Source organism: Aspergillus pseudodeflectus, assembly GCF_044049435.1.
Source record: "Aspergillus pseudodeflectus strain CBS 756.74 chromosome Unknown BJX68scaffold_52, whole genome shotgun sequence".
Taxonomy (NCBI): domain Eukaryota; kingdom Fungi; phylum Ascomycota; class Eurotiomycetes; order Eurotiales; family Aspergillaceae; genus Aspergillus; species Aspergillus pseudodeflectus.
In genome coordinates this window covers 190,302-206,563 of record NW_027263828.1, presented here as the reverse complement: position 1 = coordinate 206,563, position 16,262 = coordinate 190,302, and the positions used below count along the sequence as shown (strand labels likewise).

The following is a 16,262-nucleotide window of genomic DNA, read 5'->3' as shown; positions in this document are numbered from 1 at the left end:
TATAAGGAGTCCGTTCTGAGTAGCTGCCTTGACAGCGGGATTAACGAAGCTCAACCGCCGGACGTGTCCGGCACCGGAGAGCTGGTAACAAAATGGCAGAAAGTTAGGGCAGTCTCCTCACGAAAAAAATGCTGTAAATGGTACATCATATCAATAATACCTCTACCTCAACATGAAATGTTATAGCTTCACCGCAAAACGCTCCCTAAGCCACCCTCCGTAACGATTGAATAAGAATGGCACTGGAAGAAATGCCACGCCTATGAAGCCTAGGACGCTATTTCCCCACCCAAGTCCTAGGTCTGCATACAATGAGGGCCCTGCCAATGGAATAAAAGCAGCAAAAAGCAGTCGCACAACCACGTTCGCAGCCAACGCAGAGGCGGCAGCCTCAGGGCCAAACGCATCCACCATGTAGAGTTGAGCTGGCATTACAACCCAGAGAATGCCAAATCCAAAAAGGAAGGTGCCGATGATAGGTACGATCCAATGAGCTTGCGTCTCAGCTGCCCATCCATACCAGAATATCCCGATGGGCACGGCGGGCATGACCCATGCCATGGGCTTCAGCCGTTCTTCAGGTTTGGGCGAAGCTCCAGGTGCCTTTTGTAGTTTGTCGCTTACGGCTGCAAAGGCTCCGAGAGAGACGGCCATTCCAATTCCGACACCAAGATATGACAAGCCAGAAATGCCGGCGGAGAAGCGGTATTGCTCCTCAAAGACCGTGGGAAACGTGGTAAACAGCAAAAAGAGGAGACCGAAAACGAACGCGCACAGGAGGGAAAGGAGGAGCACAATTGGCGACAGGATGAGGAACTTTGTTGGTCGAACAATAGCGCGGAAGAATAGCTGGCGGGGCCCCAGGCCTCGATCCATCTTTGAAATTAGCGCAGCATTGCCAGTTTCTTTCCGGAGGCGGGCGGCTTTCCATCCCAAGAGCACAACGGCATTGGTCTCGCGGAGGAAGAAGATTGATATTGTAAATGATACTCCTGCCTAGGTGAAATTGTCAGTGACTGGAGAGAATAGCGGTTGTGCTCTGCTCACGAGGATTAGAATGATCCAAAACGTCCATCGCCAGCCAATGGATTCGGACACAAAACCACCAATAACTGGGCCCAAGACCTGGAATGATTGTCAGTGCCATGATGGTCTGCGTGAGGTAATGTCACTTACTGGTCCCAGGAGTGGTCCCATAAAGAACAAAGACATGGCCCTCCCACGCTGAGCTGGCGGGACGACATCCGCGACGGTTCCTCCGCCCACTGCCAATGGACCCGAAGAAGCGCACCCGGCCAGGAATCGAAAAACGAGAAATATGCCGGTGTTTCTGCCCAGCGCACATCCGATGATGAAGCCAATGTAAATGACATTGCAGGTGTGGTAGATGACAAGACGTCCATACAGTTCGGATAGCGGCGCAATGAACATTGGCCCAACGGCAAAGCCGCAGAGGTAAATAGACACGGTGAGACTGACAATGGTCGAACTCGTGATACGGAACTCTTCAGCAAGTGAGGCAGCTCCAGGTGCAAACATTGTCGCGGCGAGGTTGCTATATGTGTATTTGGTCAGTAAGGGATCTGCTTCGCGAAAGGAACGCAGGAACTGCCTTACGCAGTGAGCAAGAAAGCGCTGGCGAGGACGACTTGGGTCATGCGTTTCCATGCTGGCCAATTCAACGGATTCTGGGGATCTTCTGGCCCATCCCAGTCGACAATGTTGTCCTTTGTCCCTTGGTCAATTGTTTTTTGGTTGGGCTTGCCAGAGAGTCGGTCAAGGTGGCCGTCTTTCGAGCCCGATTCCAAGTCTACCGCCATGATCTGCTGTCGCGGGGAGTTTCACTCGGGGTTCTTGGAGTGTTTTTGCTCAATGCTGCAAGGCCTTGCTTGTTATATATATTTATAGATAGATAGGAAGGCAGGGTAGGGGGCTGGACTACCGCTCTGTTGACGGAGACGGCGCGCGGACGGTATAGCGATGGTTCTTTGGCAAGGGGGAATTGTGTCAGTTACTAAATCCGCAACATGGTTGGCAAATGCGGAGTTAAACTAGATGGAAGATGGAATGAGCGGCATGTGGTGGGCAGTGGCGCACGGACGGTGGACGCGGAGGGTCGGAGGGTCGGACTTTACGACGTTGCTATCTCCATCACCTCTCACTGGTGCGCATAGCCATCTTCTTTCTCGACAAGATCATCACACCATGGCCGACAATGCTCAACGCCCGCGTCCGCCGCCGAACCGACGCCGAGACAAAGTCCAGCTTTCCTGCGACCCTTGCAGACACCGAAAGTACGTGCTCGATAGCCATCGCAAAGTCGTGCACGCCTAACTTTGCCAGGCTAAGGTGCGACCGACAACACCCATGCGGGACTTGCTCAAGGCGTGGCCTTAGCAACTCCTGCAGTTATGCGACGACACCTTCTACGCCTGGTGTTCAGCGGCCCGTTGCTCCGCGACAGCCCACCAGCCTCCATGGCAGAATCTCTGAGCTGGAGAGCCTTGTTGTGACGCTCATGAAAGGCCAGTCGCTCCCAACTCCGACCGCCCAAAAATCGCCGAGGCCGAGCTCGCTATCGTTCGCAGATGTGCTCCCTGAGAACCAGAGACTACACGAATCCCAAGATAAAACTGTATCCGCGGCAGACCCTGGCACCCTAAAGGTGCGCGATTCTGGAACCAGCTACGTCCAGAGTTTCCATTGGGAGGCCATTCTTACCAAGATCAGAGGACTGAAGGAGGACTTGGTCACTGATAGCAAGACTCCGCTCGGTTCACACTTGTTCTATGGCCCGAACCGCCATGCAACTCGAGACGAAATACTGGCTGATGTTCCCCCTCGTCCAGTTGTTGACCGTCTCATGGCCCTTCACTTTGATTCCTATCTTATCACCCCGTGTCAGTACATGAAAGCATCTTTTCCGGTCTCAGAAGTATTGACTGTCTGCGTAGTTCTCATTCATCGCAAGAAGTTTCTCCGAGAGGTGGGTTCTTTCTAACCTGGCCGATTACAAGGTGTCTGACATTCGACCAGTACGAAGCCTTCTGGAAAGATCCGTCCGCCACTTCTGTCGCTTGGATTGGTCTCATGTTCTCCATGTTATATATTGCCGCGCTGTTGCAGACCTTCGCCTTGGACTTCATCGACGGACGAGCCGAATCGTCCAAGGTGGAATACCTTACCTTGAAGGATGCATTCCGGGAGCAGGCAATTCAGTGTCTTGTTCTCGCCAGGTATACAACGGGCGGACCGTATATCCTGGAAACGCTTATAACGGTCCTTACTGGAGAGTCTATACTCCTAAAAGACAGCGCTACCGATGGCTGGCTTTCGACAAACACGATACTGCACTTGGCAATTCGCATGGGCTATCACCGGGACCCAGATCACTTTCCCGGAATATCCCCATTCGAAGGTGAGATGCGTAGGCGCATCTGGACGACAATCCTTGTATTAGACATTGCTCTGTCCATGGAGACGGGCCTTCCACGAAGTGCTACAAACGCGCAGACCGATACAAAACTGCCCCGTAATCTTCGCGATTGTGATTTTGAAGAGGAAACGACTGAGATGCCTCCGCCCAGGCCAGAAACAGAATGGACACCGGTGCTCCCTCTCATTGCAAAAGGGCGACTGATCTCGGCCCTGGGCCTGATTTGCGACATCAACAGCGACATTAATCCCCCTTCGTACGAGCAGGTCATCAAGGTCGACGCACTTCTTGAAGACGTGCACAATCGTGCTATTCCGCCCGTGCTGCGCTGGGGAACTATGCCACATCCCATCACGGATAGTCCAAACCTCGTGGTACAGCGGGTAAGTATAGAAACCTCCTACCACAAATCACGCCTCCTGCTGTACCGGAGAGCTTTGACCAGCTGCTCAGGGCGACCATCTCAAGACCGGGACAGGGATTCGGTGCGAATTTGTTTAGATTCCGCCTCGAAGATTCTATCATTCCAACAGATGCTTCATGAAGAGTCTCAGCCCTTTGGTCGTTTGTCTCAGCTTAGATGGAAGGTCACCCACATTTTCAACCAAGACGTTCTCCTCGCAACGAGCGTGCTCTGTCTCTACCTTCAAGACGTCGACAAGTTTGACTGGCCTGAGACTGCAGGACAGACAACGTGGTCGCCTAGAGCAGAAGAGATTCGACAACGACTAAAAATGTCGCACAAGATTTGGCGTGAGATGAGTACGGCATCGGCAGAAGCTGGGAAAGTAGCGAAGGCTCTGAGCATCGTCCTTGGAACCACTGAAACGTCCGTCGAGAACTGTAGTGCGCCCGCTCCTTACGACCTTTTGGCGGATTTTGATGCCAGTCATCTGAATGAATTTGGCGCAATGTTCAACAATCAATGTGAGAAGCACACTCTGTTATCCGGACTGGAACTAATGAGAAGACTTGTCAGATTTGCCTCCTGGCCTTTATTCTCCCCTAACATTTTTTGACAACGTGCTGGAAACACGGGGGCCATGAGAATATCCTTCTGTTGCTGGCATTGTCGTCGTTACGGATGGCATTCACCAAACGCCTAGTTTAAGGTTCGAATATTGGTTTATGATCAAATAGCCGTCAGCCTAGCGTCACTGGGGTTTGTGCGGTGAAAGGGATACCGAGATAACTCCCTACCATGTCTGTATAAGAGAGTAAATACCGAGGACTGCGGTCGAATAGTAATGGCGAGCGTCTGAAGGGCGGGAAGATTTGATCATCAGGCCATCTCAGGGTGGTAATATCTTCTTTCTAGTTCGCAAAAAAAAAGAGTCTAGAGACTAGTTCGACATGCTTAACTCAATTCCCCCATTCTCACCTCCCCTCCAACTGGCCATGGTCATGCCCTGTAGAAAGTGCTCCATCATATGTTGCTCCCTCTCGGTCCAACTATCCATAGTCACATCACAGAATCCACAGAAGCTGTTCACGGCATCAGAGTTCATCCTAAGGGATGACAAGTCAGGCATCCACCCATCCCACTTACGACAGCCGTGGAACTTGTACAGGTGCTGCCATAAATGGTCCTTCCGACTAAATGTTCTCTCACTGATGGGTCCTTGAGCACAATACTCGAACTCGTGTGACCGGAAGTGGGATTCGGAAGGGGAGGCATGTCCGCAGAAGATACACTCGGGCTCCTCCTGCCCAGTGCGCCAGATTAGCCGAGATTGCTCAGGGGCTAGAGGTATGGAGCAAACCCAGGAGCTAAGCCTAGGCATATGAACGCTCAGCTCATGGCGCTTCCAGTCAAATTTCTTTTTGAAGTCCCGCGAGCAAAATGTGCACTGAAACTTCGGCTTCGGTACGAGAGCGGAAGCTTGAATGCTCGGTTCCTGGGGCTGTTCGAACTCATCGTTCTTTGTATCCAGGCTGCCAAGGTTGAAGCTACTGTGGTTCGAATGACAGAAGCTAATTGTAGAATCTGGTGTTGAGGATGCATATAATGAGTGTGGCTGGCTATGAAGCCAGGAATCTCCGCTAATGGATGACGATGCGCAGCCCGTACTAAAACTGGTACTTGCTGCCCCGTGCGGCGAGTTGATGTTGTAAAAGCTGTCATTCAGGGCTTTCTCCAGCATGGCAGGGGAAATTGTTATGGGCTCGTCCTCCGGAGGTGAGCAGCGCCAGCGATCTAGCGGGGTCATCATGCTTAACGGTGATGAGGGAGGCATGGGTGAGCCATGTGGTAGACCCGAGCGCCGCTGAGCCCGCATATTCTCAGAGTGGCGTTGACGACGTCGTGCATTCAAGAACCAGTTGTTGATCTGCGTTCTTGTCATCCCAGTTTGCTTGGCCAGATCGACTTTTTCCGCTTTTGTGGGGTAAGGATGCGCAAGATTACACGCAAACCATTCTCTCAAGGGCCGTGTTCGTTTGACAGAGCGAGAATAAGAGCTCGCTCGCTCGCTTGCCTGATTCGGTGAAAGCATAATGGGGCACGCGCCACTTTTGCTGCTGGGAGTAGATAAATCGAGCCCGCCGCTTTCAGCAACATTAGGGTTCGCACTGCCATCACCTACATATGTATCATCCTCCCTAATGCCGTGCAACTGGTCAATGACCGGGCGAGGTGTTTCATAGTGGTGCGGCTGGCGCTTATGTCGTTCTGCAAGACTGCATTGCCGAAAGAGTGCCACGCAGCTGGAGCATGACCTGACCGGGTTGGGATTGGCGTCCGTGGTCTGGAGTGAGAAGCACTGTAGCCGCATGCGACGACAGTACGTACACGGCTCCGGGGGCCTCCAGGCGCCGTAAGGAAGAAAGAACTCATCATCATCCCAGGGTATATCTGGTCCCAGAAAGCCGCAGTCCAACAGGTTCTCGAACGATGGTTCATCAGAGGCCTCAGTTATTGAGCCTGCAGGCTCGCCTGGGTCCGTACTAAATGGGATACAGCGTAGATCGTTGCCTTGATTTCGATCACTTGTCGTATGGTCTGGAAATTCAGGGTCGTGCAACGCAGACCATTCCATGCCCCGCCACCAGTCCTCATGGTCATCTGCCGAGAAACCGAGCTCGCCCATTGAGAATTGGACACTTGATACAGTCCTGCGGAGCAATCGGAGGGGCAAAGAGTCGGTTCGCCTCGCACTCTGTCGTTGGAGATTAGCGGCGGTTAAACTTAGTCACGTGTTGGCCTCGTTTTTGCGGAGATTCGACTCTCCAATGTCTTAGGTGGCGAAGGAATCTCGCATGGGTGCCATCATTGGCAGAGGCTTTCCTAGCGCTACTCCTGGGGCGGTGTTGTAATATCTTGATGAAAGGACTATGAAGCTGGAAACGATGCATTGATCTCACTGGATCATGAGGAGAAGAAGAGAACGAAGATGTTCAAAGCTATCAAGACAATGAAGCGATCTGCACGTGAAGGCGCTAGACCTAAAGTGGAAGGCAATGCGGACTTCGCTTGGGACGAAATAACGGAGCGAAAGGTCCAGCCAAATCCCGTGCCTCTTCACGCCTCGGGGGATTTCCGAGATTCTTCGTTATCAGTGGCCAGCTGAGATAAGGTTGTTTCTGTGACTTGTAGTTATTGCTTACAAAATACATGGGAAAGACGAACAACATTCCTGATCTCAAAGGGGTCGCTGTGTGCGTACAAGACTATTCTGCTACTCGGAAATTGTGTATATTTATCCGACCTTCAGCAGCTTCTAGGCCATGGCAACTGGTATTCTCTGAAATTTGAACATGCGGAAGACGTCTCTGAGAAAACCGACAGGTTGCTCCGTCTCGCCCGCTTCATAGAGCGCAACAATGTCCGCCTGCCAATGCAGGTCGACCTCTGATGGCCTCAACCATCTCGTCTTCTTGAAGACCTTCCAAAATCCAAATACAATCGGAGCAAGAATGACCATGGTATACGTCAGGAAAAAGTCCTCAACACTAAATGGCCTCAGACTACGGTATCCGAAACACAGCAGCATGAGCAGCATCCAGCCCGCGGCGATGTATCCACAGTACGGCTGGAATCGACCGTAGTATGGCAGTTTGTTGCGACGATCGAACCCTTGAGCCTGGCACGCCCGATAGAAACAGATATATGTGACGGATATGACGATGTAGTTGATAAGGACGTTGGCAGTGGTCAGGCTGATGAGCCAGTTCAGCACGGTCATAGAGTCCCCGGACACTTGCATAAAGGAAAGACAGCCGAATGCTGCTGCCACCATAAAACAGTAAATTGGGACGCCACGGCTGTTGGTCTTGAGGAAGATACGCGGTGCCCGCCCACCAACTGCCAGTCCATAGAGCGAGCGGATTGCAGAGTACCAATATGTGTTGCCGGCAGCCAAGACGGATGTCAGCATGAGCGCCGTGGTCAGGTGGGGTAGCCCGGTGATGGACAGATTGTTCATTGCAATAATGTACGGCGATGCAGCTGCCCCAGACGAGCCGCTGTCCTGGGCAGCTTTCAGTGCAGGGTCATTGTAGGCAAGGATGACCCCTACGCAGATCGCGCCTCCAACATAGAAGACAAAGCATCGGCCATAGAGCACCTTGAACGCTTGTTTCAGGTAGACTCGAGGGTGCTTTGCCTCGGGAGACGCCATGGAAATATACTCTGGCCCCGTGACAATAAAGATTGCCGTCCAGAGTGCTCCGAGGAAGCCATCGAACCGACCAGTATTATCAGACGAGGAGTATTCTGCAAAGGGGCCCGGAGTATTCCAATGCCGAAATCCATATGCATCATGCTTCGGATTGCCGCCGACCATGGTGATGAATGTGAAGAAGAAGAGTATGAATATCAGGATAACCTTTCCTCCTGAGAGCCAGAACTCAGCCTCGCCATATGCTTTGACAGTAAAAAAGTTGATTGCCCTATCATATCACGTCGTGATTAGCATGGACTTTGATAACTTCAAGGGTGAATAGCACTCTTACGCGTAGACAGCAATACAGGCTAAACACACGGCCCAAGCAGGAATATCGTCTCTCCAAAATCCGAGGAGCACGTTCACAGCGGATATCTCAAAGGGGATCGTAAGGGCAACGAAGATAAAAAAGTTCCATCCGGCGAGGAAGCCCCAGGCATCGTCTACCCATTTGCCAGCCAGGGCGATAAAGCCGCCTGTAACAGGCATGTAGGTGGTCATCTCGGCCAGGCAGTTGTTGAGCATGCTGACCATGATGCACTGGATGCCGATGGCGAGAAGCAGGCTTGCTGGTCCGCCCTTGTGAAGTGCGCCACCGATGGCGATGAAAAGACCCGTTCCAATCGATCCTCCCACTGCGATGAGCTGAATTTGACGGTTACTCAGGCGCCGATGCAGTCCGCCTAAATCGGGACGATCGATACTTGCTTCCTGAGTTTCAGGATCCTTTGCAACGCCCGCCGATCCCTGACTGGAGGTATGTTTGAGGTCAGACATGCTGGATAGGATGGTAAATCGCTTGTTCGGCCGTGTCCAAGGATGTCTAGAGGCCAAACAAAGGAAAGAATGGAGAATGGAGCTGAAGTACCAGCGGACAGGAGAAAAATCTGATATTTATAACCGCTTCGAGCATAAGAATCCGTCTGGCCGATGGTAAGATACAAGTCCCGAGTCCTTACTCCGCAGTTTCCTCTATCTTTACCCCATACGGTGACCCAACACCAAGGTCTTATCAACAGAGATAGCGCGCGCCCTCCTCAAACATAGCTTTCAAGGTTTAGTGTGTCTGGTTCCGGGGGCGCCCTCCAACAACATCACGTCTCCACAGGGGTGAAAAGGGGGATGGGAAAACCGCGATGAGGGGAACCAGGAAAGCACATCCTTCTTCGCATCGTCTGTACGCATCAATGCCCGAGACATATTGCCCAGTGTCATGGACCCATATCTGAAAGTGCATTGTCTAGTTTCAATTGTGGCAATCCGGCTACTACACCGAATAGTCATTATAGGAGGATGTTGTAAAGACGCTCGATCTACTCCCGTTTGATGTGAAATCAGGCTATAACGGACGTTGAAGCTTGAAGCCTTGCGAGACTGGAAAATTGTTCACATCGTATATATACAAATCCAACCTCCATACAAGTCCCGCCATCCCTTATTGGGCCTCCGCATCCGCGATCGCATCAACCATAATCTCCACCAACATCTCCGGATCAGAAAAGTTCGAGACAACGAGCAGGATCGCGGTCGACCCAATGTCCCCGCCATGTTGCCGCCCAAGAACGTCAGTAAACCCCGCCATAACCTCCGGCGCATCCTCATGTCTCTGAATGAATAGCTGCGTGCGCACAATACTCTCCGCGCCGCGTCCGCCAAGGGTCTGAATCGCTTTGATGACTTCTTTTAATGTTGCGCGCGTCTGTCCGCGCGCATCGCCGGGACATAGCACGCGAGGTGCTTCGGCCGGGCTCGCGGGGTCGGCGGCCGTTGTGCCGGAGACGTAGATTTGTTGGCCGACGCGAATGGCCCGGTAATGGCCGTAGACGCTTTCCCAGGGCGAATTTGTGGCGTAGAATTTCTTCTTTGTGGACGACGGGACGGGGAGGGATTGTGACGACATTTTTCTGATTCCGATGCAAGGGAGTGCGTTTGTTTATATGTATGGTAAATAATCCGCAACTTACGGGTTGGGAACTCTGCTGTCGAAGTGCTGGTATTTAACTTCATGTAGCACTCGAGATCCGATAAGAGATGGTCTGCTGCGCCCTCGGAGGACAGCCGGGGGTGGAGCCGTTGCGCGCCCTCCAACGACAGCGTTCTGAGTCCCTTTGCACGCTGCCCGAACAGCGCAGTGCGGTCTCTCGGAAGATGGTTACTCTAGTGATACGCATTCAGGCAAACGGAAGTGAGGACAGTCAATAAAAGCGATCTATTTTGATGCGGGTATCATGTATGATTTATATATTTGAAACGAGCAATTGAACCTGCGACTATTGCAAGTTTCATGCCTTGTTGCCATCTGCCCCAAGTAGTTCATATCCATCCACTCTTTGAAGCCGTGTATGTGGGCGGTTCAGGAATGGGGGGAGGATCTATCCAGCTCTGTAACGTGGCATCTTTTCCAATGTCGACTCCCCACCTCCAGGCAGACGTGGGCGATGAGGTATGCCACCAACCCAGGGCTGCGGAGTCCCGTAATTTCCTGAGCTGCTTCAGGTCCTTCACTCGCTCTTGCCTTATCCGGCTAACAAACGTACTGTTGGCTAGAAGGGAGAAGCGAGTCGCAATGGACCCTGGGGCCTTGGGCAGGATCGCTTTGCTGGGGAAGTGATAGAACACCAAAAGGGCAAAGCCGGCCAGGACGAGGAGGAGGGCCACAAGAACGTACGTTATCGCGGCGTCTTGGTGCACTCGGGGCTCTCGGTAAGTCAGAATGGCCGAGGAGGCCTCTTGCTGGCTTGCTGCTGGGGAAACGGATGCGTCGGAAGCGATGGTGCGGAGCTCTGTGAACATTTGAGTGCAATACGCGGTGTACATGCGCTTGGCTGAGCCTGCGAGGCCCGTGGGACTAAGCAGGCTAGACAGATTCTGAACTCTATATTGAGCGTCCACTGCAAGGAGCTCGAAGAAGTTCTGGCTACTTCCGCGCGTCGGCCAGAGTGTGTTACTCCACAACATGCCGTCCTCCTCATTGCTAGTTCGGTATTGACTAGTCTGGACAATGGGCGGTTGGAAGAAATACGGCTGGATCTCCGGATATGCCTGTTCATACACGACAGACCCGAGGTCAACGGACACGGGCCGCCAGGGAAGCAGGGTTATTTCCTGGTCGGCGGTAGCCTGAGTCGGCCTGGTGAAGGTAGCGTTGACAGTAACGACGCTGAGGTTCCGCCTACAACTGGCGCCTATCATAGTTGGCAATGGGACATTGAGTGAGCCGGGCGTGGCCCATGCTTCGGTGCCGTTCTCCCCAATGGAGGTCGTGTTAGTGAAGGCATTCCTCGACCCTCCAAGCGATGTATAATCAACCAGCCACATCCAATATCCAGGGTCGCGCAGCTGTACGGGGGACCTGAATCCATTGTCGTGGCGCAGAATATTCTCACCGAATGTGAAGGCTTTCTGATAAACGCTATTGGAAATGACCCGTCCCACATAGGATGGTATTTGAGGATATTGGGCCGTCGAAAGCACATGCAAAAGCTCGGTGTCGAATACTTGGCGGCAGTGCTCTGTTGCACAGTACCAACTAAAGGTAATATTTCGGCCATCCGGTTGAATCGCCAGCGACAGGTTGAAGTGTGTACTGGGCAGAGGGTCGCACGCGACGTCAACGGCAATGGCGCTCACACGGGCCTCGATAATTCCGTCTGATGTGGTGTTCCTCTCGCCCTCAATACCCATCACGTCTGTCAACACGAGGTTGTCAATGATTCCTGCCCTGGAACGGAGGTCGAAGCTCCCAAGACGTCCCCACTCCGCAAAGTCGCAGGCCCTCTTGACAAGCGGCTCAGGATGCGAATAATTAAACGTCTTTACCAGGTTGGAGGTCAGGCTGGTGTCTACCTCAATGGCCACACGATCTACCACCTGTGTATCAATTGAAGAGAAAAGACCGGCGGCGACGAGCTTCATAACTGGAATGATGAGGATATAGGCCGCCGAAGCGAGCAAGGCGAGATCAATCCGTCCAGACCCCAGCCCAGAGAGTCGGCCGAGTAAGGTTAGATCGTCTGTGAAGATGGTGTGTCTGTTGGGTGTTTTCTGCAGGATGTTAAACACGGCCAGTGACTGCGCCGATGAGTCCACGCCTGCAAAACAGTAGCCTAGCAGCACAAGAACAGTCGAAATACCAAGTGTCAAAGCCGTCAGGGATATTTGAGTATCTTTACAAAGTCCATCGGATTTGTTTGATGCCCACAGCATGACTCCCAGTGCAACCGTCACCACAACAACGGCCACTTGAAGAGCCACTTTGGATACGAAACGTAATGGGATTGGACTCCAGCCTTGAGAGATATCCTCTGCCGGCACTGGCGGAAGCGGCTTCTCGTTCCTGAGTACGGTCTGATATGCTTTGTCGTCCGGATTCTGGTGCGTCATCTTCACCGGTTCGACGTGTTCGCGGTCCATTACGACTCCATATCCCTCGTCGGGCTTGCGTTGCCGAAGTGTGAACCGGGCATTCTGAAAACTAGCAATCATTGTCTTCCCTGAAGATAGTGCTTGGTTCGCCATCTCTGTCTCGGTGTTTGTGTCGGTGGCGGATAGTATAATACCTGCAGCAGCCATAGGGCCTGGGTCTCCACTAAGCAGAGTCTTTGGTCGTAGTCCAAGAGCAAAAACAAAGACTAGGACGCCCAAGAGTGCTGATAAGGCTTCGAATGCCCTCAAGACAGGTATACGCAATCTGATTCTCTGTTCTGTGATTGTTATCGTGCCCGGCAGGTCGTTCGAAACCTCGATTCGTGCGAGGAAGCTGATCACCGCCGCCCATACATTCCCAGCGTAACTGACCATGTTGGCTTCGAAAATATCGAGCTCGAGTGAAACACCCTGGGGCTGGCCAGCCAGGACAACCTGCATAAAAGGATCGGCTGTTGCATCGCTATTATATGCAAGTTCATCCGCTGCTGCTGTTATGTTGGCAGCATTGGCGAGAGGTCGCGTTGTCGGGTTGTACGGCCCTCCAGCTACTTGCGATTTTCCAAAAAGATTCTGGGTGTCCGAGTCTAACGGATTCTGCAAGTAGATCCAGAGGGCTTCTGTGCTCGTCTTCAAGGGCAGGGGCTTTGGCTCGGATGCGGCTGAAAACGCAATGATATCCGAGGTTGTCGCATTGACCGATAAACGTACTCGCTGAGTGGTAAATTGAGGCGCGCAGATGAAGCCGGTAATGGACGAATCGGTAAAATTGTCCCCCTGTTTAATCCGCGTGAAGTAATTGGCCACGATTCGCACATCATCTCGGTCGTCCCTTTCGGAACACTGCGTGATATTCAGCCACGCCAAGGGATACTGGATCGATTTTGAGGCATCGGGTATTCTCGTGCGTGCTGTATACGGACGCGTGCATCCCACGGCCTCGAGGTCATCCTTGTTGGCGATAAACTGCATCTCCAAATCCTGCCTAACGGTGAAGCCGAGCCGTTTGCAATCCATGGTCGCGGATATCGCGTCCACCTCGGCCACCACAGTGGCGTTGTGCACCTTTGGAAACGTAAACTGGTCGAAGGCATAGTTGGCGGTGGCCCAGACTGCCCTTGGACCATATCCAAGTTGCTGTGAGATGGCACGGGCATATGGCTTTGCTCCGGTGGAGTCCCAGGGTATCTTCAATGACCCATTGGCCATGGCTAGGGGATCGGGGTCAAAGCTGAAAGCGGATACCTGCGTGAATGCTGCCGTTTCATTCCTGGGAGAGAACAGGTCGACGTAGGCCAGAGAGTTTGCCACAGGGACCAATGCACCGCAGAGAAAAGCACCAATGAGCCCCACCGCAACTGCCCAGTGCTTCTTCTTTAGCGCGGTAAAGACGGCCACGATCTCGAGATCATTCACGTAGTCAAGCAGGACGGAATTGCTGCCTGTGGCCCAATCACCGCTCATATTCGCCCAGGGGGTGACCTTTTTCAAGGCGGAGGCGATCCCCTTGAACGTATAGCCCATGAGGAGGACGCCCAACGTTGGCAGGTATCGGACAAGATTCAAGGTGGTTTGATTTTGCGCGGACAGAACGCGTGTGACGGAGATGTAGTGCAGGACTTCCAGGGCCGCGATCATCCCAAAGGCAAAGACGGCCGCAGGAGCGAGCGCCAGCGGCCTCAGCGATGGCGGTATCCATTCTCGGTGCGGACTCATCTTGCAAGTCGACAGCATCTAGCTGTCCATTGAATGGGCCAGCCGGTGGAGGAAAATGTAAAGAACAGAGAAAGGCAATACGGGAGGACATGAGGCTCGTTTGGCAGTTGGGGCTGTTTTTATCAGTTTGATCACTTTGGCGCTTTGGGTAAGATGTAGACTCATCCTCTTGCAGGGTTCGGTCTTCGAACAGCAAATAACGATGCCCTGTTGGAGCCACTGGTGGACCCCAACATCTTCCGAAACTCCGATTCGACGGCGAAGCGCTGCCTTGTTTCATCGTTTTGCTGTTCCAGAATAGAGAGTCGGCTATTCTGTTTAAGCTCTAGCGCCAGACGGCTTTGGGTTAAAACAATAATTTATCACTTCTCGCATCACATCCGCTCCAGCTTTCAACATGGTAAATCCTTAATTTGAACAAGGATCGGCAAATACACATCGCACAATCCATTGGACCCATGGCTCCGCGAGATATGAGGATCCCCAACAACTTGGACAGCATCCCTGTTGCTGTAGGAGCGGCTATTCGCTTGGCGGCCCACAACCGAACGAAAAACTGCCTTCAATCATTGCGACAAAGCGGGGAAGCAGTCGATTACCCCGACGGGCGAGCTTGAGAGCGAAATAATCCGGGGCGAGAGTCAGAGACTCGCTTCAGGCATGAAAGAATCTGTCAACTGTGCCTAATCATTGTCATTAAATGCTTTCTACAAGAGTTTCATGCGCACAAAAACAAAACACGCAGCTAATATGATCGCAACAAACACACCGACTATTCCAAAGAACCAGGCCAGTGACTCGACCTCCTGTCCGGGCACCGTAACATTCATCCCGAATAGTCCAGTCACCATGTGCAGCGGCACAAAGATCGTCGCTAGAATCGTCACTTTACTCAGCCCCGAGTTGAGTCTCACACTTAGACGCATGTTATTGACGCTCGTCTGGGCCAGGAAATTGGATTGCAGACGACTGGTAATCTCGTCCAGGTGTGCGAGCTCACCAAGGATCGTTATAAGGTGGTCCTGCACGTCACTGAGGTAGACGATGAGATCCCCTTCAGGGAGCGCAGGGTGCCACGCCTTTGTCTGGCAGCGCTTGACGAACCCGTTGAGGACATCAGACTTGCCGGACAGGGAATGCGTGAGGTGATTGATTCTCTTCCGGATGGTGTAGATGCGCAGCATTAGGGGCGTCATATCGTCGTCTCGCGCGATGAAAATTTCATCCTGGATGGATTCGGACTCGCGCGATGCGGATTGCATATGAGGCTGGAAGCTGTCTATCACGTCGTCCCTGGACAAGACTATATGTTAGACTGTCTGGTGCGACATTTAGGGCAGGAGACGTACAGGAGTGCGTAGCAGATCCAATCACTGGACAGAACAGATGGGTCGTGCAGTCTTGATATGCGGCTCCTAACTCTAGACACATGCTCGCAGCCGCTTGTGGAGAATGTCACCGTACCGTGCCTGAACACAAGGATATAGAGCATCGACGGATGTGTTGGGGTTGTTGATTGAGCAGTATATTCGGCTGTCTCCTTTGTGTACTTGTCTGCAATCGTCGACAGAGTTCGCACCGATATCAAGTAGTAACTGGGAAACGTCTCGATCTTCTGCCGCGGCTCCTGAATGACAACATCTTCAACCGTTAGAGGGTGCATCGATAGCGACCGAGCAACAGCATTGACATCTTGCTCTGTAGCATCGCAAACGTCTAACCACCACGTCTCTCCCCTAGCTTGCTCCTCCCCATTGAATTCGATCGACCCCATCTCTTCCCAGGACGATGCCTTTTGCAACTTTCTCGAATGCAAAGATTGAAGTGTGAAACGGGGAGTTGTATCGGGTCGCATCTTTGCTCCAGGGTAGGTATCGACTGCAACATGTGGCGCTTTGAGGGTGTCAATACCATCGGGTTAAGAAAATTGTCCGTCATTCCCGCCACGTAAGCGTGAAGCGAGTTGCTATTCACAACCTAATGATTGATGGGAAGGAGGGAAGAGAATGAAGAAGGCAACA

At 52.5% G+C, this 16,262-nt stretch overlaps 7 protein-coding genes across 7 annotated transcripts; 1 reads left to right on the top strand and 6 right to left on the bottom strand.

Moving 5' to 3' along the window:
- Positions 1–180: 180 nt before the first annotated feature.
- Positions 181–1,855, bottom strand: BJX68DRAFT_278440 (MFS transporter; the record flags this gene model as incomplete). Its single annotated transcript, XM_071048537.1, has 4 exons — positions 1,618–1,855; positions 1,177–1,555; positions 1,048–1,125; positions 181–996 (listed from the first exon to the last, which is right to left on the bottom strand). The coding sequence occupies exons 1-4, from the start codon at positions 1,818–1,820 to the stop codon at positions 181–183; spliced, it is 1,476 nt and encodes a 491-aa protein (XP_070895043.1). The 5' UTR covers positions 1,821–1,855.
- Positions 1,856–2,205: 350 nt separating this feature from the next.
- Positions 2,206–4,483, top strand: BJX68DRAFT_278439 (uncharacterized protein; the record flags this gene model as incomplete). Its single annotated transcript, XM_071048536.1, has 5 exons — positions 2,206–2,294; positions 2,344–2,900; positions 2,955–2,986; positions 3,037–4,363; positions 4,407–4,483. 5 exons carry the CDS (start codon positions 2,206–2,208, stop codon positions 4,481–4,483), a joined length of 2,082 nt encoding a protein of 693 aa, XP_070895042.1.
- BJX68DRAFT_244899 (homeobox domain-containing protein) lies at positions 4,465–6,795 on the bottom strand. The gene has a single exon (XM_071041402.1). It carries the CDS (start codon positions 6,523–6,525, stop codon positions 4,780–4,782), a length of 1,746 nt encoding a protein of 581 aa, XP_070895041.1. The 5' UTR covers positions 6,526–6,795; the 3' UTR covers positions 4,465–4,779.
- A 360-nt stretch (positions 6,796–7,155) lies between these two features.
- On the bottom strand, positions 7,156–8,877 carry BJX68DRAFT_257852 (amino acid permease/ SLC12A domain-containing protein; the record flags this gene model as incomplete). Its single annotated transcript, XM_071043420.1, has 2 exons — positions 7,156–8,326; positions 8,390–8,877. The coding sequence occupies 2 exons, from the start codon at positions 8,875–8,877 to the stop codon at positions 7,156–7,158; spliced, it is 1,659 nt and encodes a 552-aa protein (XP_070895040.1).
- Positions 8,878–9,535: 658 nt separating this feature from the next.
- On the bottom strand, positions 9,536–10,054 carry BJX68DRAFT_278437 (YjgH family protein; the record flags this gene model as incomplete). The annotated part of the gene is made up of 1 exon (XM_071048535.1): positions 9,536–10,054. Exon 1 carries the CDS (start codon positions 9,998–10,000, stop codon positions 9,536–9,538), a length of 465 nt encoding a protein of 154 aa, XP_070895039.1. The 5' UTR covers positions 10,001–10,054.
- Positions 10,055–10,413: 359 nt separating this feature from the next.
- Positions 10,414–14,241, bottom strand: BJX68DRAFT_257850 (DUF3433 domain-containing protein; the record flags this gene model as incomplete). The annotated part of the gene is made up of 4 exons (XM_071043419.1): positions 10,414–11,439; positions 11,512–11,750; positions 11,781–11,889; positions 11,920–14,241. The coding sequence occupies 4 exons, from the start codon at positions 14,239–14,241 to the stop codon at positions 10,414–10,416; spliced, it is 3,696 nt and encodes a 1,231-aa protein (XP_070895038.1).
- Positions 14,242–14,948: 707 nt separating this feature from the next.
- Positions 14,949–16,096, bottom strand: BJX68DRAFT_270767 (magnesium transporter CorA family protein; the record flags this gene model as incomplete). The annotated part of the gene is made up of 2 exons (XM_071046761.1): positions 14,949–15,534; positions 15,591–16,096. 2 exons carry the CDS (start codon positions 16,094–16,096, stop codon positions 14,949–14,951), a joined length of 1,092 nt encoding a protein of 363 aa, XP_070895037.1.
- Between the last annotated feature and the right edge of the window lie 166 nt (positions 16,097–16,262).

What these genes read in the sequence shown, in the direction of transcription:
- BJX68DRAFT_244899 (XM_071041402.1), bottom strand. Translation starts at nt 6,525, where the DNA reads ATGGGCGAGCTCGGTTTCTCGGCAGATGACCATGAGGACTGGTGGCGG.